This window comes from Gouania willdenowi, chromosome 3 (genome assembly GCF_900634775.1).
Source record: "Gouania willdenowi chromosome 3, fGouWil2.1, whole genome shotgun sequence".
In the NCBI taxonomy this organism is placed as follows: domain Eukaryota; kingdom Metazoa; phylum Chordata; class Actinopteri; order Blenniiformes; family Gobiesocidae; genus Gouania; species Gouania willdenowi.
In genome coordinates this window covers 41,812,381-41,835,351 of record NC_041046.1, presented here as the reverse complement: position 1 = coordinate 41,835,351, position 22,971 = coordinate 41,812,381, and the positions used below count along the sequence as shown (strand labels likewise).

The window sequence follows — 22,971 nt, the reverse complement described above, 5'->3', positions numbered from 1 at the left end:
ACAGCACACAGACAGTGTTTTTGGCTGCACCAATCGGTCAAACAGTCAGACACATTTGGATTTTTATAGACTGCCAAAAATCATAACAAATCAGGGAGAACAATCTCACAAGTTATCAGAGGAAAGGAGGCGCTTGTGGCTAGCAAAGCTAAACCAGGATCTACGAGGCAAAAATTTCGACAACATCCGAATTTGTTCGGCCAATTTTTTGTCAAAATTGTTGTTTGCAGTAGCTCTTAGCTAATTTTCTAGTGAGATGATAATAATATAATTCATATTAACGCCAAAACAACCCATCATAAGAACAGTTTCTTACCCCAGGCTATCGCTCTAATGAACACTAAACAGTCAAACAGTGTCAGACCTGTTGCTGTGAAATAAACCTGGAACTAAATAGTAACTGTGAATGTACATGTACGTATGTTATTTAATTTAAATGTACATCTACGCACACTCGTTAAAAGATAATCTTATGTTTACTTCATCTTTTTGCACTACTCACCACTGCAGGCTACAGTAGTTTTTATTCTACTGATGATGTGTTGTTGTAATATTAGGATGTTGTCCAGATTTTGCCTCGTAGATCCTGGTTTAGCTTTGCTAGCCACAAGCGCCTCCTTTCCTCTTCTGCAAATTTTGTCTTCGACATTTAGGATTAAATCCCTATTAGAGGATTTTATTTTATTATTTTTATTTAACTGCTTCACCTGCCGAGTCAGCATGCCATATGTTGGAAACCTTTGCTTTTTTATCCTGGCCTTCCAGTGTTGGTAGAATGTGGGTCACTAATGTAGATTGGATCTGAATTTATTCAAATATGTCAATATTTTATGTAAAACCTTCAGGTGAGATCATTCTTTTCTTTAAAAAGCACAATTTTGACATCATTGACTCTTTGAAATCTAAACCTGTTTAATTCTACCATCACATATTTGACTTTCAGCTGCACATACTTCACATGTTGAGGAACGATTGGTTTCATTTATGTTTATTGTTTTATTTATAATCTGGTATAAAAGTACATATAAATAAATCCTTGTAAGTATAACCTGTAATGTTGCCTTAGACGTTTACATAATAAAAGGAATTTGTGGGAAACTGTAACAATCATGTAGAAATGACCAGATAAGACACAATTGATCAGAGTTAGAAAAACTGAATAAATATAAAAACTTAACATGTAAAGTGTGGCTCTGGCTCCTACACAGGCAGTGACTCGGGGGTTTCTATCCCCAACATGCAGAGTGAAGTCTGTAGAGTCTATGGATCAGAGCCACCTCCAGGTCCCTCAGAAGGACCGGAGCGTCCTGGACGTGGTCCAGGTCCAGCTCCAGTTCTGAGCGGGTGTCAGACGGGGAGCAGAGCAGCTCCTGAGAGGCTCCTCCCAGCAGCAGTCGGTGAAAGTCGTCCCTGTCCAGGAGACGATCCATGTTCTGTAGGAAGAAGCCTTCACAGAACCGACAAAGTTCTGCTGCTTTGTGCTCCTACACCGAAAAACACACACAGAGAGAAATTCAGGAGAAGGAAACTGAAATAAATTAAATGTTTGACAAAAATGTCACAATATCTATATTTTAGTGCTGGGACTTTAATGCATTAATTGCGATTAATTAATGACAGACAAATAACGCACAAAAAATAAATAAAGTTAATCATTATTTCTCTCACTCCAAACAGCGATGAACCATTCTCATTTTACGAGTTCCCGGTGTACCCATAATACTGATGCACAGACCACAACACAAGAAACAGGAGAACCCGAGAGTTGTGCGTCGTGGGCGTTAATTTTAGTTTAAATAAAAACACAGAATGGAAAACAAAAGCCCAGATGAGTGAAAATTGTACAAGAAAGATCTTGATGATCAATGGAGCTATTCCAGCCTCCGCTACCACCTCAAAGCTAAACATGTAGCAGCTTCACACTCAGCTGAGAACCGATCCAGTGAGAGCGGAAGGTCACATTGTGAGGGAGCCAACAGGACCACATCATCTGCAAAACACAATGACCCAATCCTGAGGGTACCGGACCCCCACAACGCCCAGGCTATGCCTAGAAATTCTGTCCAGAAAAGTTCTGAACAGAATCTGTGACAAAGGGCATCCCTGGCGGAGTCCAACCCTCACTGGAAATGAGTTTGACTTACTGGTGGCCATCTAGACCAAGCTCTGAGACCGGTCGTACAGGGAACGGACGGCTCGTATCAGGGGGTCCGATATCCTAAACTCCCTGAGAACCCCCCACAGGAGTCCCATAGTGACACGGTCGAATGCCTTCTCCTAGTCCACAAAGCACATGTGGACTGGTTGGGCAAACTCCCATGAACCCTCAAGAACCTGCTGAGGGTGTAGAGCTGGTCCACAGTCCTGCAGGACAAAAACTGCATTGTTCCTGAATAGACGTTACTGAGGAGGCTGAGGACTGTGATCCCAAGTCAAAATTTGCTGTAAATATTTTAGGGCTGTCACTTTAACGCGTTATTCGCTTTTTTTTAGCACTCCAAATTGCGCGGAACCTTTTATTTCAAGAGTTCCCGGTATACCCATAATACTGATGCACAGACTGCCGAGCTGCTCAGCTTCGTTTGCGTTAATTTTGGCTTTTAAAAACACTGGATAGAAAACTAAAGCCAAGTTGTGTGAAAACACCGGAGCTTTGCAGCCTTCAGTAACACCTCAATGCTAAACATGTAGCAGCTAGCATGGACCGCTAACACGGACAGCTAGCATAGACACTCGTGCTGCACGCTGTGACTGACAAATGAAGGAACTCACTGGATAAATATTATTATCTGAATGACAGAAAAAGCAACAAGTTCAGTGTCAGAAAAGTGTTTTTACGGTTTCTGATGTGCTAACTTATAGCACTACATGTGACGTTTTATTTCATCTGTATTTTCTATTATATTTCTAATATATTATTATGTAAACTGCTACGCCTGCATCTGTTAAAACCAAACAATAAATGACTTTATAAAGCCACAATAATGTAATGCAATTTTGAGGTGTGATTAAAAAGAGATTAATTAGATTAATTATTTACAGAGCATGATTAATTAATCACACAATTTTTTAATGTCTTGACAGCACTAAAATATTTACACTGTTACCCTCTTCCCTCACCAACTGCCTCCTTTGTGCTCTTATTTTCATCCCACAATATTAACGTTAATAAGTCATCGACAGACGTTTCATTCATGATATGAAACTCTTCACTCTAGACTTTATCTGTGTTCACTCCGACCCAAACACTCCAGGACTGAAGGGTGTGAACGTAGCCTTGGCCTCATCTGATGAGTGAATGAAGTGAATGAATGGTACCGTGGAGGTCTGGTAGAGGCTGACTGCGTTGTCCAGGTTCAGGTTCTGGGATAGCGTCACCTCACAGCTTCTCTGTAGGCCTCTGAGCTGGAAGAACGCTGCAGCAGGAAGAAGCTACCAAACACAAGACAGAGACGACGCGTGAATGCACAGAACAAATCCGTTACAGCAGTGGTTCTCAACCTATGAGGTCACGAGACACAGGGAATTGGTCGCCAGATGCCTTCAAGAAACAATTTCAGCCCATTTTTGCTTATTTTTACGACACCAAACTTGCCACATTTTAACCTGTTTTCATCACTTTCTCTTGTCATATTTTTGTTCCTTTTAATGCATTTTTGTTACATTATTTCTGCAACTTTTCCATTAAATTTCAATGGCTTTTTTGCACATTTTTCCACTTTAAAGACATTATAAACCCTTTCCACCACTTTTCCACCTAATGTCACATATGTTGACCCATTATTGTCACTTTCAATTTCTCCACACTTGTCACCAAACTGGCTGAACTGATTACAGAGCAACAATAAGTACAATATGCACAACTATAACATCACATTTCACTCTCACCTGCAAACAGTTAACTCTTCTCCACCCCTTCCATTTCCTACCCTGACTCCCTCTTCCCTGTTCCCTTCCCCCTTGCCTAGGTGTAACACTGCCCTCTCTTTTTATATTCTCCCTTTAATAAAGTGTTTCTTACACTTTATTAAAGTGTAGAGGGCTGGTGATGGTCACAATTATGCAATAAAATAAATTCATTTATGTAATTGCAATAACAAAACATGCATTTCTGTCTTAAAAAGATGTTGACCTTCGACAGCATGTGGAGACAAAGTAAAACAAATAAAAACATTTTAACCACTTTCAACTTCTTTAACAATATGTCCTGCTTATTTTTTTGCCAATTTCACCACATTCATATATATATATATATATATATATATATATATATATATATAGACACATTGAAACCTTTTTACCACATTGTCTGTCCATCTCTAATTTGCAACTTTTAACCAATTTCTGTGGTTTTTAAAATCTTTAACCTATTTTATTTCTGATTAAAACTAGGATTTACATCTTTAAGATGAAAATATACTATGGCACAAATAATAATACTAAACTTCCTGGATAACAGTGGATATTATTCAGATGAATAAATAAATGTGGTTTTCACAGATTCATAGAACAATGGACCATCATTTTACTGACTTTATGGATGGACCCCGAAAATCTCTCCCCTTTATTCCCCCTTATAGATGGTCCTGTCTCCATATGACTGTTCTTCAATGTTCATGTCTGTGTTCAACCACCTTCAGCTACAGTGGGGGTCCCCGCTCTATGGGACCTTTATTTTGGGGGTTGAAAAGGTTGAGAACCACTGATCTAGAGGAGCCAGTTTACCTTCACAGCCTCAGAGTAGGAGACGTTCAAGCCTTGGGTTCCTCCACAGTACAGAGACTTCATCATCACCTGCAGCAAGGAAAGCCTTCATCATCATCTGAGAGCCAATCAGAGAGCTGTACTGTGATGTGTTCTGTTTCCTACCTGGAAGGTGCTGTAGGTCATGTGACTGATGTGGATGACGTCGTTAGAGTCAGTGAGCATGTGTCGAAACCTGCAGGGATTAAAATCACCATCAGGTCCTTTTACACATTAATGAAGTAAACTGAGGTGGTACCTCTCAGACGCCGACATCAGCAGCACCCGGTGAGCGTAGAACTGTCGCCCCTCCACCACGAAGGTCACGTCAGACATCACCTGGTTGTTCAGGAAGTGAACATCTGCACAGAGGAAAGGTCACGTGATGCTGTGTCTGAGTGAAACAGTAAATGATGAAGATGGAGGACGTTCTCACCGAGATGCTTTGACAGAGAGACGTCCAGGGGGGGGACGGGAGGGACAGGAGAGCCCCCGTAACAGTGGGAGAACAGGGACGCCAGACGCTTCAGCACCACGTAGTCCTGTAGAGACACAACATGAGACACAGGACTCATCATCATCATCATCATCTGTGAACCAACTCTGGTTCCTAAGATGAAACACACCTTTTGTTCTTTAATCTATATTCTAGTTGTTTTTGTGTGTTTTGTTTGTTTAGAGTATTGTGTTTTTGTCTTTTTTTTCAGTTTTTCTGAAGTAATTGAGTAAATGTTTTGAACCAGTTTTGTCGCTATTTTGCAAATTATTCGATGACGCTTTGTGTGTTTTTGTCTTTTGTCTGTTTTTGTTGTTGTTTTGTGAATTTTTTAGATAATTTTTTGGTATTTTTGTGTTTCTTGTTTTTTTTTGGGCCATTTTTGAAGTTATGTTGTGTATTTTTTTTTTCCTCTTTTCTTGTATTTTTGTCACTGTTTAATCCAATTTTGAAGTTTGGAGTGTGTTTTTGTGTTAAGATGAACTTTTCATATTCTCCAAAGGTAAACAAACACTTCTCTCTCCATAATCGTTATATTTTGCTTTGAAGCTAAACTTCTGTTTGATTTGGCTTCACTTTCTCATAATGTGAATCTAAGAAGGATTTGAAGGTTTTTCTTATGTTTGGGTCACAGCTCAACCAATGTTGATCAATAATTTGTTGTATTAGTTGCTAATTGATGGATGACGTGAGTGAGCTGCACCTTGCTGCTCTCCAACATGCTGAACATGAGTGGAACGCCTGAGGAGAGCAGGTCTGGACTGTAGTCTTCTGTCCTGATGGAGCTGAACTCCTCCAGGAGGGAGACGATGATGTCATCCCTGCACAGCCGTTTGGCTCTACGGAGAGACTCCATCCAGATGTGCAGCCTCCAGGGAACACCTGGACCAGAGGAGAGGGACAGACGTGGTCAGACATGAGCTCAGAGCAGCGATGTAGGACATCGTGATGTTCCCTCACCCATGTCCCTCAGCTCCATGGTGACGTCCAGGTACCCGTGTTCAGCGCTGTAGTACGCCGCCTGCTGCAGAGCCTTCATCCTGGCTTTACACAGCCTGGGGGCGGAGCTTTGGGGGTCTGAGGGTGGAGGGGCTCGGACTTCTTCCACTCCCTCAGCGAGGATCTCCTCCAGAGAGAGGATGTCCTCCGTCCTGTGCTGAGGCTGCAGTAGAAGTCTCCTCAGCACATTCCTGCACAAATCAAGGGAATCAATTACAACCTGTTTGTTTGTTTGTTTGTTTGTTGGAACAATTTTGATTGAAATCCACTTTTTTAACCCTTTAAAGCAGTGGGTTCCAACCAGGGGTACTTTTATTAACCTTTGTCAATTGATTTCTAACATTACTGGACAAATGATTACATGCACACAGACTTTTCCCCATGCATCAATAATAAAATGTGGCACGTCTCTTTAAAATACATTAAAAAATTAACTTCAAAATGTAAAATGGCCAAAACGTCCAAAATAGATTTTTTTTTATAAATAAATTTGAGGTTAATATTGGACCAGACATAGAAAAAAGGTTCAGATTAACCTGTTGACACAAATAAACAATGTATAACATTAACTAAAGGGTACATGGGATAAAAAAAAGGTTACTTTAGATCATTTAATGCAGTTGTTCTAAACCTGTTGATTAAATGTGACCAAAAAGAATGGAAAAGGTGGTGAAATTGGATTTTAAAAACCAAAGAATAGAGTGGCCAAAATCAACTCCCCCTCCCTCCAGAAATGGAGGGAGGGGGAGTTGATTTTGGGTAATGTAATTAACAGTTAGTTTAAACTGGCAAATAATGTGCATGACAAATTGTGAATGTGGTTAAATTGGCAAAAAATAAACATAAAATATGGTGAAAAGAGGTTAAAAGTGACAATAATGGGTCAACATATGTGACATTAGGTGGAAAAGTGGTGGAAAGGGTTTATAAGTGCTGAAAATGTCTTTAAAGTGGAAAAAATGTGCAGAAAAGGCATTGGAATTTGATGAAGAAGTAGCAGAAATGGGAGTAATGTAGCAAAAATGCATTAAAAGGAGCAAAAATATGGCAAGAAAAAGTGATGAAAATAGGTTAAAATGTGGCAAGTTTGGTGTAGTTGCAGAAAAACGGGTAAAAATAAGCAAAAATTGTCTCAAATTGTTCAAAACATTCTTAGTTTCTTGAAGGTGACACTCTCCCAGTGTCTCGTGACCCCAAATGGGGTCCTGACCCCAAGGTTGAGAATCCCAGCCCTCGACAATGGTTGTGGATCAGTTTCTCTAACCAGTCTCTACTTTCCAGAAATGTTAAATTAGTGTGAAGGGGCGGGACAAGGTGTGAAATGAGCCAATCAGGAGTCACCTGTGTCCGTGTGCTGCTGCGTAGCTGAAACAGTTCATGTCTTCATACAGAGGTGATGTCAGAGAACTCCCATGATGCACTCTGAGCAGAGGGTCTGCTCCGTGAGCCAGCAGCAGGCACACCATGTCGTAGTGACCTGAATCAGACCCTCACACGATTAATCATCTTCTCCTTTTATCAGAGGAGTGTTTGTGGTTAGCCACTTAGCGTTAGCATACCTGCTGCTGCCGCTAGCTGTAGAGGTGTCTCCGCTGAGCTCTCCTGACCCCCCAGTAACGCCCCACCCTCCACGTCTGCTCCAGCCTCCAGAAGCAACTGTCAACATGTAAACACACACAGGCTGTGTGGAGTGTGCATGTTCTCCCAACACATACTGTATTTTTTAGTGCTTTTGAAACTCTTGTACCATCAGTTCATACCAGAGATCACAGTGGGGGCCACATAAATGTGACTGTATTTGATCTGAGGGCCACATTATCAACATTCATGTCAGACATGATCAATGTGAGCATTAACACAGGAAACAACAAAAAGTTTGTGTGTCTTTGTTGTTGTTTTGTATGTTTTTGAGTCATTTTTGTGTTTTATTTACTTTTCTTTTCTATCTGTTGTCAGCTTGTGTGTTTTTTTAGGGGAAAATTTGTGCATTTTCATCATCATTTTGCGTATTTTTATTCGTCTTGTGCAACGTTTGGTTTATTTTGTGTATTTCTGTTGCCATTTAATATAATTTTGTGTTGTTTGTGTTGTCCTCTAAGGTGTTCTTCTATATTTTTGAGTCATTTTTGTATTTTATTTACTTTTCTGTTATTTCTGTTGTCGGCTTGTGTGTTTTTTTGGGGGAATTTTTTTTTGTCATTTTGTACAACTTTTGGTTTATTTTGTGTATTTTTTTTTGCCATTTTATATATTTTGTGTTGTTTGTGTTGTCCTTCTGGGTGTTTTTGTGTGTACATCTGTATGTTTTTTAGTCATTTTGTGTACTTCTGTTGTCATTTTATACATTTTTGTTGTCATTTTGTAAATTCCTCTGTTATTTCTGTGTATTTTTAGTATTTTCCTTGTCATTTTGTTTGTCATTTGTTTTTGTGATTGTTGTGTATTTTTAGTCATCTTGTGCAACTTTTGGTTAATTTTGTGTATTTCTGTTGTTAGTTTATTTTTGTTGTCCTCTTTGGTGTTTGTGCATAATTTTGAAATTTCTCTGTTATTTCTTATATTTTCCTTGTCATTTTGTGTATTTATTTATTTTATTTCCATTGTCCTTTTGTCTACGTATTTTTTTTTCAGTCATTTAGGGGCTGAACAATATCACACAGAGTGCCACATGTGGCCCTCAGGCCGAGCTGTCTATGTCTGGCCCAGAGCCTGATCACCCATAGTAGTGCTAATAAATAAAGATGTTTAGTGGAGGGGGGGGGGGGGGGGGGGCTCACCTGAGCCACAGACAGGTGACTGTGCAGCACTGCAAAGGTGAGGGCCACCCAGCGCCTGCTGCCTGGGTGTACAGACGGGTGTCTGAGGGAGGAACCTGGAACCTGGAAACAAACACGGAACACCATCAGCTCTGATGTGATATACCAGGAGGGATTGTGGGTAATGGTTTACTGGTTTTACCTGCAGGTTCAGCTGAGCTCCAGCTTCAACCAGCATCTGCACCAGTGCTTCATCTCCTGCTGCTGACGCGTACATCAGAGCTGTCATTCCCTAAAGAGTGTCGGCCAAATAATGGTTAAAATCTAGACATTAGTAGATGTAGATGTAGTTTTTCAAAGGGGTCATTCCATGTAATTTCACAAATGGTCCATACACTTCAGTCTCAAATAATTCAGATTTTTTTACCAATTGTTCCACTATTATTTAATAGACACGCTGTAAATTTTTAGATCAATTGGATGAAACTTTTTGAGATATGGACACTTTAGTGAGAGGGGGTTAGGTGTCGATTTTCGTGCGTCCTTATTTTTCTTCCATCTTCAGCTTCCAATATCTCAGGAACTACGCCACATAGGAAACTAAAATTTTGTATAGTAATACAGCTCCACCTACTCTCTCAGAACATGCAAAAAAAACATCTGCTATACTTTATATCTGCTATACATGACAGCTCCTCAAAACTGGAAAAAAGTTTATCAGGTTTTGGGTCTGGAACATGTTTGGAGTAAAGAACTTATCATTATACAGTACCTCAGCTCCCTATAATATGATCAGCTGAGAGCTATGTACATAGACTGTTGACATCACTAATGAAAATAGTTTTATAACCCAATAAAGAGTCATCTATAAATTAAAACAGATCAGATTTTTTTTCTTATATTCTCACATGCAGTTATGGGCCAATTAATATAGTAAAAAAGTATTTATCACCCAACAACCAATGCATATATGTGACTAATCATTAGTGATGTGAATAGTCTATGTTCATAGCTCAAAGCTGATCAAATTACTGGGAGATGAGTTGTTTACTGAAGGCCCAAACATGTTTCAGACCCAAACCCCGACAAACTCTTTTCCAATTTTGGGGGGTTGTTATGTCCACCAGATAGAAAGTATAGCAGATATTTGTGTATATTCTGAGAGAGTAGGTGGAGCTGTATTACTACACCACATTTCAGTTTCCTATATGATAGAGTTCCTGAGATATTGGAAGCTGAAAATGGAAGAAAAACAAGGACGTAGGAAAATCTACACATACACCATCCAATCAAACAAAAACTTTACAGTGTGTCTGCTGAATTATTGAGGAACAATAGGTAAAAAAAAAGTCAGAATTCTTTTTTAGATCAAAGTACGTGGGATGTCCTAAAAATGTGTTAAAATGACATGAAATGATCCAAAACCAGTTTCTTGTAATGACTGGGTCAGAGTGTTACTGGTACCTGGTCATCCATGGTGTTCACTCCTTCAGGTCCCAGTAGATCCGTGGCCTGATGGACGAGGTCAGCCCGTCCACTCCACAGCATCCTGAAGCCCAGATCCAACTGGAACTTGGCCACTGCAGAGTGGGCATCCAGACCCCTGATGGACTGGGAGCATCTCTCCCACCTTTAAGGAGAAGAACATGATGAGAAGAACCACAACCTCCACATCTCCTTGGCATCCTGTGGGTGAAACCTCACCTCAGTTGCCTGGGCTCACAGTCCAGTCCAGGGAGGAGCTGCCGGGCCGCCTGTCTGACATCATCAGTGTCCACCAATAAGCTGCGGCGGTGTTGGGCGTGAATCACTGCGACGCGGATCCACTCCATGAGGGGAGGAAGGAGGAGGAAGGGCCTGGAAGAACGTCAGAGTGGGACCAAAGGACAGGAGGGAAGATTCCAGCAGGAGAACATGCAATTACCTCTCTCTACTCAGAGTTATAGTGGGGGGCTCCAGGCTGGGGTCCTCCATGGACTCCATCTGTGGGCTGGACAGGAAGTAGTAGAGGGTGCGGAGGGCATCCGGCGCCCAGGATACGGACTGCTGATTGGCTGGGAGGACGCGGCTCGGAGAGGAGGCGGAGCTACACAGACGCTGCATGTGGTGCATTGCACGGGAAACAAGATCACCTGCACACATAGAACAACTAGTAATAGAACGACATGTAACTCTTTTTTCTGTCATTTACTGTGTTTTGTGTGTTTTTGAGTCAATTTGTGTATTTTTTTTATCATTTAGTGCATTTTTGTGTGTTTTTATTTTTGCTATAATTTTGTGTATTTGTGTCATTTGTGTGTTTTTGTTGTTAATTTGTGTATTTTTTGTGTGTTTCTGTTGTCAGTTTGTGCATTGATGCTCTAATGGGTCACATGTGGGCCCCCTGACCTTTACTTTGACACTTGTGCTGTATTTTATTTATGAAAGCACACACACACACTCACTGAGCTCTGTGATGCTGCCCACTGAGGTGGCGAGCAGCGCCTGCTCCAGCGTCCTCAGCTCCAGCTGAATGTACGAGTCCTCCCTGCTCTCCGTCTGCTTCCCCGTGTACGGACTGATGCTGGCCGGCAGTGAGAGCTCACCTACCACACAAAACACACACACACAATATTAACAAACACAGTAAGGTTTGATTTCTGTTGGAACAGGAAAGTATGCAACTTTTATCACAGTGGGGGGCCATAAAAATGTTATTGTCTGATTAATATCACAGTCTTAATACAGGAAAGAACAACAGACTGGAGCGTTTTTCTGTCATTTTGTTGTTTTTTTATGTCATTTTGTGCGTTTCTGTTGTTTTGTGCATCGTTGTTGTCATTTTGTGTATTTTTGAAGTAATTTTCTGTGTTTTTAATATTGTTACATTTGAAATCACTGGCAGTCATCAGCTGGCCTGTGAAAGCAGGCTCATGTTGGGATCCACCAACCATTATGTCCATTGCAGGCAGACATTTGCTGACTGTGAGCTTTACATAATGGAAACGGATGGTCTGCAACACAAAGAAACCTCCGTGCTGTCATTCACACAAAAGCACACACACTCCATTCTAAACCGCTCACTTAAGCTGTGACACCTCAACTGGTTTTGTGCCAAACTGTGAAGGAAGCACATTATAGAATCTCACAAAACAATATGAAAGTGTCTATTAATTCTGTATTTCAGTGTATATGTGTGAAGATATTTTAAACAGAGGATGTGTGTATGTATCCTAATGTTGATGCATTAAGAGATCCAAAATTAAACAGTAGTTTGACTAAAGTATTATTTAACAGTCCTTTTTCTTGTAATTGAGTTCATTTTAAGCAACGTTACAGTAATTATATTTTATATATATATATATATATATTTATTTTGATATTCATATCTGCACACTCACTGTACATATTATAGATATTTGTTGTGTTGTTGTTGTTCTGTCCTTATCTGTCCAAGTTGTATATTCTACATTGAAACATTGAGTTTGAGTATTTTTAATTGACACGTTTTCTTCTTTCATCCTTTTTTTTTTAAATACATTTTTGTGACTCTTTCCACCTCTAATTATTTATCAATAAATATTTTTTTTTTTCAGTTTAGGTATTTAAGAATGTAACGGTATTGTAAACACCGCGGTTTGTTAGTTTCAAAATGCTGGTGCATGTGACCATAGATATCATAATAAAGGTCTTTATATATGATATCTATTTCCTGTGACTGTATCAAACAGGAACTCCGAGTACTCCCACCTGTGTAGTTTTTTTTCTGGCGCTGTAGAGTGAGCCGATCTGAGAACCAAACTACATTTCCCAGAACCCCTTGCGCGCAGTACAGGAAGTGTTGTCAGGAAGCACGGAGGGGGAGCCCAGCAGAAACCTTCTACTAGGTCAGTCTATGTTGTGATCTCCTGCTGCTCTAGAAAGACTTTTAAATAAAATAAGATGAATAAACCTCGACTAATATATATGATCTTTGATAGAGTTTGTAACTAAAGTTCACGACAGGTACGGTTCAAAACGGTAGCAGTGGCTAATATCAGTAGCATTGGTGCTTGCGCCCCCTGGTGGTAGCTCCACGCACACACACACACACACACACACACTTACAAATCAGTGCAAAAGAACCTTTTATTCATTTTAGGATTTTTTTTTTTTTGTTTAAAATACGTAAACCTTTAAAGATGAGGGAAATGAATGATATCTTGTAAAATTGTTGTGAATCCGTGCCCTTAACTTTATTGTTATGAAATAAATCAAAGGCAAATAGTTTTTTTCTTCTTCAAATTGACCAGTTTATCCAAAACAATGGCACACAATAAAGTCACCTAATAATATGAATAATGGCACAACTTTTACTGCATGTTTTTTGTAAAAACTGCAACAAAATCAGGCTTTTTTTTCATTTGAGCATGTGTGTTTATCCTTATATTGTGGCATTTTTCCTGAGTCATCTTTTGTTTTGTTTTTTGACATTACCATAATAATACTAACGTACTGTGGCCTTACTACTGTGATGTAATTGTACCGTGACATTTTGATATTGTTGCAGGTTGCATAGTGGTAAACATGAGGTACAACATGGTTGGTATATTATACCTATTTTTAAAGGTACTTTGTCCATTAAAATCCCAGAATATAAGTAATAAATGTTTTTAATGTTACTGTTTTTACTCGAAATCCAAATCTTGATGTTAACGAAGCTTTTAATTTACCTCCTGAATTTCAAAAATAATTCCAACCCTTTTCATTCCTTCACTGTCCGTTGTTTCCTGCTTCACCTTTTTAATCAGACCGACTTCTACATTAATCATGCTTTTTACGCTGCTTGATTAAATCACTGCCATCACACGATTGTTGGATTATTCATGAATGTTTAAAGGACTGATTGGATTAAAAAGGTTGAGTGATGAAACGTCTACATTACAACATTAATTAATTATTAGTTTACAATGGTTGTCAATGATTAACAATTAAACATTCATGTGAGAAAAAAAATTATATTCACCTAAATTTGGCTGAATGTTTGATGGATTGGAGGTCAACAAAAGGCTGATTATGGAGCTGAAACATGTGGAAAGTCGTTCTCTGGCAGTGGAATAAAGACGTCTTGCTTTTAGGAGCCGTGGCTGATAATTTGTAGTGATTTCCCTGCAGTGTTTATGAATAAGGAGCACAGGCAACTATTCATGGTTTTACAACAGGAGACCAGTCTGAGTTGAACAAAGCACAAACCACTGTGTTTCTAATCCCTTACCTGTGTAAGGGACACACACACACACACACACCTTCAACAGTGAGCTGCTTACGAACAGGATGATGATGAGTGATTAAATCATTTCCTGTGACCTGTACCTGTGGCTGAGTGAAAACAAGGCTCAACAACCCCCTGCGTCCCCTCAGAGAGAGGCTCCACTGTGTGTGTGTGTGTGTGTGTGTGTGTGGGGCACAACAGGGCTTTTCTGCAGCGCTGCATAATGCTGCGTGTGTTTAGAGGGGACAACAGGAGCACTGAGGGCCAAATGTGTGCAGCAGGGTCACCTCAGGGGAGTCAGAACCCAGCCTGAAGGTGCAGAAAAACACCTCGTGTTCACATTTGATCACATTTTAACCAGCTTTTAATCCTTTTTGTGCTGATAATTAAAGCACTCATACCTGCAATGTGCTAATTAGATACTGAGAGTGTAAGAAATAATCCATTCTGCAATATTTATTTTCTCTGGGCTTTCTCTGATTTTTTTGGTCAAATCATGTGGTTTTGCAAATAAGAAACGCACCTATCAAACAAATACAGCATGTTTTAAATATACAAAGAAATGTAATGTGTTCAATTATTTAGAAAAAAAAGCCTTCGAGTATAAAACAAGACATTTCTTAGAAAGTTTTCTGACATGTGTGTGATTCTGCAAAATTTGTGTCAAAAGTCAGATGACAGTTTTTTGTTGTAGAATTTTATTTCCTCTGTAGTCAAAGGATATATTTTGTAATTCACGGAATGTTTCCTTGTATGTTTAAAACATGCTGTATTTGTTTGATAGGTCGATTTTTTATTTGCAAAACCAAATGCATTCGTTTTTTAATGATGTTTTGTATTTGCGAACCACACACTTTCTCTGAATTTTTTTTTTAATTATGTGGTTTTGCAAAAAAGAAACGCATCCATCAAACAAATACGGCATGTTTTACACATGCAAAGAAACGGAATGTCTTCAATTAGAAAAAAAATAACTTTCGAGTACGAAACGAGACATTTCTGAAAACGTTTTCTGACATCTATGTGTGATTCGGCAAAATTTGTGTCAAAAGTCACGTGACAGTTTTTTGTTGTCGAATTACATTTTTTTGTACTCAAAGGATATCTTTTGTAATTCATGGAATGTTTCAGACATCAGAAATGTTTTATTTGCCAAGTACAGTTTTAAGACAGCACAAGGAATTTGACTTGGTAGTTGGTGTGCGGAAAAAAAAAGAAAGAAACAAGCCAGAAACCATAATAATAATAATAATGATAAGTATAAACGATTAGGGATAAATAAAAGATAGATAGAGGATAAATAACTCAGAGGATATTTTTTGTAATTCATTAAATGTTTCTTTGTATGTGTAAAACTTGCTGTATTTGTTTGATAGGTATGTTTCTTATTTGTAGGGGTGTCCCGAACCGATATTGATATCGGATATCGGTCCGATATCATCCAGAAAACAAATATCGGATTTTATCGGACTGCATCTAAAATCTCCGATATACTGTATATTATATTATATTATATGTATTCAATTATAGAATACTGTAGATATTATGTTGAAGGTTAAAATGTATGTAACCAATTGGTTAATAATGAAAGGGTCAGTTTTTCTCATCCCTACTGTTGCTGACTATTGTTCTCTGAGTAACATCACATGATCAAACCTTTTCTAACATTCCACACTACAAAATAAGTCATAAAAGTATGTATGATTCGTGCTGATATCAAATGAATATCGGTATCGGCCAACACTCAAGGCTGCAATATCGGTTTCATATCGGAAGTGAAAAAGTTGTATCGGGACATCCCTAATACTCTATAGTGTGTGACTGTCGCTGCGTGGTCGTTGGGTCCTTTGGGCCTCATCAAGCATGTGTGAGAGTTCCTTTGTGTTCACGAGCAGATCAGAGGGTAACAACACGTATCCACCCACATCACCCAGTTCATTAACAGGAGCTGAAACCTTGAAATTTTCTTTTATTTTGTGTGTTTATGTTGTCGTTTTGTATGTTTTCTGTCATTCTTTTTGTTTCTGTTTGACATTTTGTGCATCTTTGCTGTTGTTTTGTGTGTTTTTCTTTAATTTTGTGGGTTTTTCTGGTTGTTTTGTGTTTTTGGACACATTTTGTGGGGTTTTCTTTCATTTTTATGTGTTTCTGTTGAAATGTGTGTTTTTTTCCTGAATTTTGTGTGTATCAGTTTCATTTATTGTATTGGTTTTAGGGGCTGCAATCTATACTATCCTATAATATGCTGCTAGATTGCTATTACAGTCTAGTATGTCTGTAATATAGAACATAATTAGGATTTGTCCATAAAATAACAATCCAGGGAAACACACATTGAATAAACTAATAGAGGGTTTTCACGACGCGTCATCAAACCGGAAGTCGTAATAGCAGCGGCTTTTAACTAATTTTCTAGTGTGTCGTTAATAATATAATTGATATCAAGCATATAAAGCATGTGGTATTATTGACTTAATATCGCATTTAATAGCCTGCTGCAGTAGCAACACAGTTGTTAAAATGTGGAGATAAAATGTGCTGTATTTCTCATTGTTTTCCAGGTAAAAGTTCTGACCTTTATCTAAAGGATGACCCAGATTGGGTTAGGGTTAAAACCAGGTGGCTGACCATATCAGGATACGCAATAGACGGAAGACTATACGGGTCGTCATTGATCCCAGATGAGAGAGTCGACTCGTATGGATCTGCACCACCAATAAACCCTAACTTTTCCAAATACCGTGACCGAGTCCTTCCCTGTATGCCTGTGCATCTAGAACGCATTTTGAGGAGCTTTTCTGTGGTTTCGGACATTTATCCATTGCAGTGTTTGAGTAGTATCCAGCTGCAGCCCCTGACGGGACACAAGCCTCTGGCTGGGCGGATGTGACAGAATACCAGTAACCCTATCCACTGTTCTGGCAACTTTGCCTTTCTTTTTTTCCTAACCTCTACCTCCTCCACTTCCTGGCTAAATTTGAGGTTTGTCGCATTAAAAAATAGCTTCCGCTGTCACGTGAGGGGCACATCCACCCAGCCAGAGGCTTGTGTCCCATCAGGGGCTTCCGCTCCGGGGTTGCAGATGGATACTGTTGGAGTGTTTACCTCTGAGTGCCTCCAATATGGCCGCGCATCCGGGTTACTGCCCAGAACGTGACGTAGGTGAAAGCCCTCATACAGAGGCAAAAACTCACATTTTCTGCAGTTTTTCTTTAAATAATAACCTAAATCCATAAATGATGGAGAAAAAAATAGAGGAATGCTGGATTATTCAGACACAGGACACTCTGAGTGCACCATGGGTGAAAGGCCCTGATTGTTTTAGTCCAACATAAAAAGTTTTTTCTACTGATAAAAGTGTCGGATGATGGACTTACCGTTGGCGTTTTTGCCACAGATGAGATGCTCGTAGACCTGCAGGAGACCCCAGAGCTCCGGGTCACTGTTCACGGCTCCCTGCAGCCGTTCCGCGGTCACCGGGGGACAGGAGTCCCAGCCCGGCCTCCCCTCTCCGTCCCCCTCCGCCTGCAGCCCCCGACCGATCACCTCCTCCGCTAAACTCTCCATGCACGCGGCCAGACACACCGCTGCGTACTCGTGGACGCGCACCGAAACCCGTGCGTCCACCATCCACCTGAAGAAGCGGCCCACGGAGAGCGTGAGCGCGCACAGCTCGGACTTGGCCCGTTGCCGCACGCTGTCCCCGGAGCTCATGCAGTGCAGGGACACCGCCCTCACCGCGGAGGACACGCACCGCTCGGACAGACTCCAGCTCAGCACGAGCCTGACGGCGCTCTGCACCTCTAGGCGCGTGCACCGCCTGTGGAGAGCGCTCAGCCGCTGCGCCTCCCGGGAGATGCGCACCAGAGCGCGCCTCAGCAGGACCGACAGCTGCTGGATGGCGTCCGGGGTCAGCGACGCGTCCGAGCCCGTGACTTTACGAACGACCTCCAGCAGCTCGTGCTCGGTCCACGGGTAGTCCTCCAGCTCCGGGAGACACGGACACTTGGACAGGATCTCCTCCTGCGGTGCGCTCACCGTGTCCCAGCTCCCGTTCCTGCTGCACAGGGACCCGGGTCCCCGGTACGGAGTGCTGGTCTGGGTCAGAGAGTGCCCGGACCTGCTGGAGGAGGACAGGCTGAGGGACCGGCGGGGGTGTCCGGCCATGTACCCAGAGTCCAGACTCAGGTCCTCCAGAGCGTTGACCAAAGAACGGCTCGACATGTTGAGGATGAGATGGTTTTAAAGTCACTTTTACGCACTACAAAAACCCGCTGGTGCTGAAGTCCATTCAAAACCAAACTACTGCTGATGTTTGGCTGTGAGCCTCAGACACACTGAGCGCACTTTGGAGACGAGCAGGTTTTTACGCACAGTGGACCAATCACAGCAAGAGCTCAGACAACCAATCAGCGCCCCCGCATGGACACAAAGTACCAGTAGGTTTGGCTTCCCCTCATATGATGATTATCTGTGAACTGAACTGTATGTAGTAATGAACTTCTATTAATGATTAACCAGGGAACAATATTGCTTAAACTATATTTGTTCTAAACAAAATAGTTGAATTATACAGAAGACCAAACCTGCCAAGATTAAATATAAATAATATGAAGAATAAAAGTAAAAAATAAAACAAATGTAAAAATATTTTTGCACGTATAAAATAAATGATTATGTGAAGAAAAGTATATATATATATATATATATATAATTATTTATTTTTTTCCAATATTCAATTCAATATTTCATTTTAAATTTTTGCATTTATTTATTTAATATTTAATGATGTGTTTATAATTTAACTTTTGTATTTTTACCCCACTTATGTTTATTTATTTGTATTTCAATCTAAAATTTACTTTTTCTTTTCATTTTTCACGTTTATTTATTTATTCATTCAATTTTAATTTTGGCAGGTTTGGTCCTCCACTGGATTATTGTGCTTTGGCCCTGGAAGAAGATAAATTAGAAAGTGGAGATTTTGTGTCAGAAGCAGTTCAATAGACAAGCATTGGATTAACAGTTAAACATTTCATTATATTTATTTTATATTGTGCATTGTTGGAATGTCAGTGCTAAATAAATATTTTCACATTTCTAATTGATTTATTTTTTATAGCATTAAATAATAATCTATACAATTACAATGTTTTACTTTTAGTGAGGTTAGTACTCATTGTTTTTTGGCCCTGGTTTCCTCATTGTCAGTTTCTGCCAAGAATTTTCATTTTGGTGCATCTCTAATTATATAAGCCTGATTTAGAGCTGAGCTATGTGCTAGTTTACCATTAACTAATGCACGTGTGTGTCAGTTGAGGCCTGCGGACCATTTGTGACTCAATCTAAGGCATCTAAGGTTGCTATTCAGGCCGCACTACTGGACTCAAAACACAACTCACTTTGTTCTTGTTGTTGTTGTTGTTGTGTACACTAGTTAAAATCGCTACTCTTCTGTTATTCATGAACGGATCAGGCTGAAATCTAGTAGGTATAATTTATGGATGTGTACGCATCAACGTTCGGAGCCCGATTTTCGATTAGATTTTCCAAAGAAAAAAAACACGAAAGTCGATTTGTCATTTATTTGCCAGTCAAATATTACGATGGTTGGTGGTAAATACCAATATATAAATGGGGCCCATTACCCCATACGTGTCACGGGGGTGCCCGGGGGCCCCATTTTTCAAATGACTACTCTTCTGTTAGTTCTCGTTAGATCAGAATGCAGTTTGGGATGAATACTCTATGAATGAATATGATGAGATGCTCGGAGTCCTTTTTTTGGAGTCCCCATTTTCGGTAATTTCCAAATTTATGGAAACATAGTCGTGTGATATAACGCTTCAAAGGTATTTCAACGTATCTTACGATTATGCCTCACACAATTTGATTAGGGGCCAGGAGGCCCACCCCGCTTTTTTCAGCAATTTCCATGAAAGTCATTTTCTTGTTTATCATTGACACATACCAATATATGAATGGGGCCCATTACTCCATATGTGCCAGGGGGTTGCCAGGGGGCCCCATTTTTTTTTACTCGGTAGAACCGAGTAATTTGACTGAATTCTCGGGAACGTGGTACGTGCTTTTTGGCGCGGAGACGTTCCACGGGTCCGGCCGTAGTTCATTCGAACTTGTTTGAAAGAGAACATACTGGGAAAACAGGAATTATGAAGTAACACCCTGTATAGTAATGTTTTAGATGTTTGTGCATCACTGTTTTGTTTTCAAGTAGAGAATATTATTTTATATTTAGGAAGTCATTTACATTGATTAAAGTTAACAAAGGCACAATTGTGATAAAATTCTTATTTCTTTTTTTTTTTTTAAATGCTTGGATTAATTAGGTTTGGTCAATTTGACGTTGTTGAATGTTGCATCTGAGTTAAAAATGAGTTCGCCTCGACAATAATGTTTTTAATGTAAATTTTAATTCTGCAGTCCAAATTGGATCCTTTGGCAGGCAGGAAAATATTTATTTTTGAAGAAATAATTTTACATCTATTATTTTATGCAAGACCTTCACTCGCCACATATTTATCTATGTATATACGTATATTTACTTGGTACTCAGTGTATATTTTTCTTTTTCGTAACGTGTATCTTTGCTTTTTCTTATTTATTTTTTTATTCTGTTACTGCTGTAACAAATTAATTTCATAATCGATCAACAACAATAGACAGACAGTCATTAAAGATAAAAACTTGTATTATTTTAATTCCCAGTAAGCGTTCCACAACAAGCAGAGCTCACCTGACAACAGAAAGAGGAGGAAACAGCTTTGAAATGTAATTCAAACACAATAATACTGAAAAATAAATGAGTGCTGATTTGCAAGATGTGAGAAAACTTGATTTTTTTAAAAAATTTTAAATAAAATTCTCTAGAACTTTCCTAGTCTTGGCTAATGTAGAGCTTCGAGACTGTCTTACCTAATCTGACCACCAGATGTCAGTGTTTCATCATCTCTACGTACAGAGAGTCTAAACTTCTACCTCTTTGTTCCTGATACTGGCTCTACAAAGCTGTACAGTCTAACACACACACACACACACACTCATAATGTCTTCACTTCACTCCTGTGTATGCAAGAATAAAACAGTCTTTTTTTAAACTTATTTGCAGGAGCTGGGTAGAAAAGATGGCTTTTTCAGAACAATAAATAACTGAGCGACGAAAAGAAAACACCCGAGAGGTTTGAACAGGTACAATCATAAGAGTGAGCCCGCTCACCACGTTAACAGTCTGTTCAGTCCCACTTGGCAGGTTCAGGTTCAGCCCGAGCAGAGGAGATGAAGTCCCTCTGATAAGGCATCGAGACAATCCATAGAAAAAAATACACAGCTGTAACGCTGCTGGCAAACACTTTACAAAAGGCTGTGCAGACGATTCCTGATTATTAAAAGAACGACAAAAAAAGTCTTGGTTTGTGTTTGTTGTGGTTTTTTGTAAAGGGCGACACATCCTCTGCCCTAACGGACATTCAAGGTGATTCCCTCTAAAGGCAGACATACACTGTGTGATTTTTGGCCCATTTTGAGCCGAGTTTTGACCCGTGCGTCTGTTTTTTGGATCGGGCCAGGTCTCTGCTAAATCGTGTGTCGTGCATCATGCAGTATACATGGGGTCACGAGAAGCCATTAACACCTCACGACCAGCTCCCGATCAGCAATCGTATGGTTGTAAGGAAATCAAACATATTTGAAATCCAGTCGTTCCTCGTGAGGGTATCACTGTTGAAGCAGTGCCACAAACCCTTACACTGCACATGCATGAACACCTGTAGAATAGACGGACTGTACTGCTCACATCTGTCCAATCAGTTCCTGGTTCATCACATCGCTGTCTCTTTTTTTTTTTAAAGCTCTTTTTGCTGAGATTTGCAAGTGTCTCTATACTTCCAAGTTCTTCTTCTTCATGTGTTTTAATGGCGGCGCTTCAGAGTTCTTCTTCTTCTTCTAATTTGTACGTTGCATTTCCGTAAACAAGACGCTGACGTGTCGTGTATGAACGTACAGTGTGAGCAGTCAGATTGTGTCAGAGTGTCGGTCCGTACAGTGTGAGAACATGAATCGTGAGCTGCGCACATTCGGGCTCTGCACATGAGTCGCACAGTTTGAGCTGGAGCTGAGTACAACGATTAAAAAAAATCGCACAGTGTATCCCCGCCTTAACACGTGTTGGAGTAGCAGGTCAACAAACTCACTGTACAAACTAGGCTTTACACCATCAGGATTTTTTGGCCGATAACGATCAGTGACTTTAAAAAATTTAGATAAGCAATCAGATCATATGAGCAGGGATAGGTACCAAATTTAGTACTTTTTTAGGTATCAATCTAATTCCTTCGTACTACCTGTACCAATTTACGTAAAATGAAACAGTACCATGTTTTGGTACCTATAGATCAGGGGTCACAACACGGTGCTCGCGGGCACCAGGTAGCCCGCATGGACCACGTGAGGGCCCCTCAGGAGCTCTAGTCACCAATGAGATCCAAATAAATCTGATTTACTTTCCAGGATTCAAATTCACAAAGATAAATACAGAAGAGATGTAGTTAGTATTTAGTAGAGTTAAATACGGCTGATAAAGTTGTAGTATTAAATTAACCATCTTTACATTTTTATTTTCACTGAAACATTGTGACAAATGTTTTTAGCTGTTGCAGATCTAATGTATGGTCAGTGTTATGTTATATATAATATTAAAATATATTTCTAAAAAATGTTAGGTGGATTTT

The 22,971-nt window shown here is 39.9% G+C and overlaps 1 protein-coding gene and 1 long non-coding RNA gene across 2 annotated transcripts; one reads left to right on the top strand and one right to left on the bottom strand.

The window, feature by feature from the left end:
• Positions 1–1,226: 1,226 nt before the first annotated feature.
• On the bottom strand, positions 1,227–18,527 carry LOC114460777 (ankyrin repeat and BTB/POZ domain-containing protein 2-like). Its single transcript, XM_028442669.1, has 17 exons — positions 17,602–18,527; positions 11,439–11,579; positions 10,919–11,126; positions 10,699–10,851; positions 10,459–10,624; positions 9,197–9,286; positions 9,016–9,117; positions 7,798–7,894; positions 7,580–7,715; positions 6,200–6,429; positions 5,943–6,121; positions 5,180–5,285; positions 5,003–5,105; positions 4,870–4,939; positions 4,726–4,794; positions 3,319–3,432; positions 1,227–1,484 (listed from the first exon to the last, which is right to left on the bottom strand). Exons 1-17 carry the CDS (start codon positions 18,446–18,448, stop codon positions 1,227–1,229), a joined length of 3,069 nt encoding a protein of 1,022 aa, XP_028298470.1. The 5' UTR covers positions 18,449–18,527.
• On the top strand, positions 12,814–16,968 carry LOC114461070 (uncharacterized). The gene is made up of 3 exons (XR_003673792.1): positions 12,814–12,860; positions 13,523–13,581; positions 16,786–16,968. It is a non-coding gene; the product is annotated as an uncharacterized LOC114461070 (long non-coding RNA).
• Positions 18,528–22,971: the final 4,444 nt, after the last annotated feature.

Bases quoted from the DNA above. Each gene is read 5' to 3' on its own strand.
- LOC114460777 (XM_028442669.1), bottom strand. From the start codon at position 18,448: ATGTCGAGCCGTTCTTTGGTCAACGCTCTGGAGGACCTGAGTCTGGAC. The intron at 9,287-10,458 runs GTACCAGTAACA...GACACTCTTTAG, and splicing joins TGAACACCATGGATGACCAG to GGAATGACAGCTCTGATGTA. The intron at 1,485-3,318 runs GTACCATTCATT...TTTTCGGTGTAG, and splicing joins GCCTCTACCAGACCTCCACG to GAGCACAAAGCAGCAGAACT.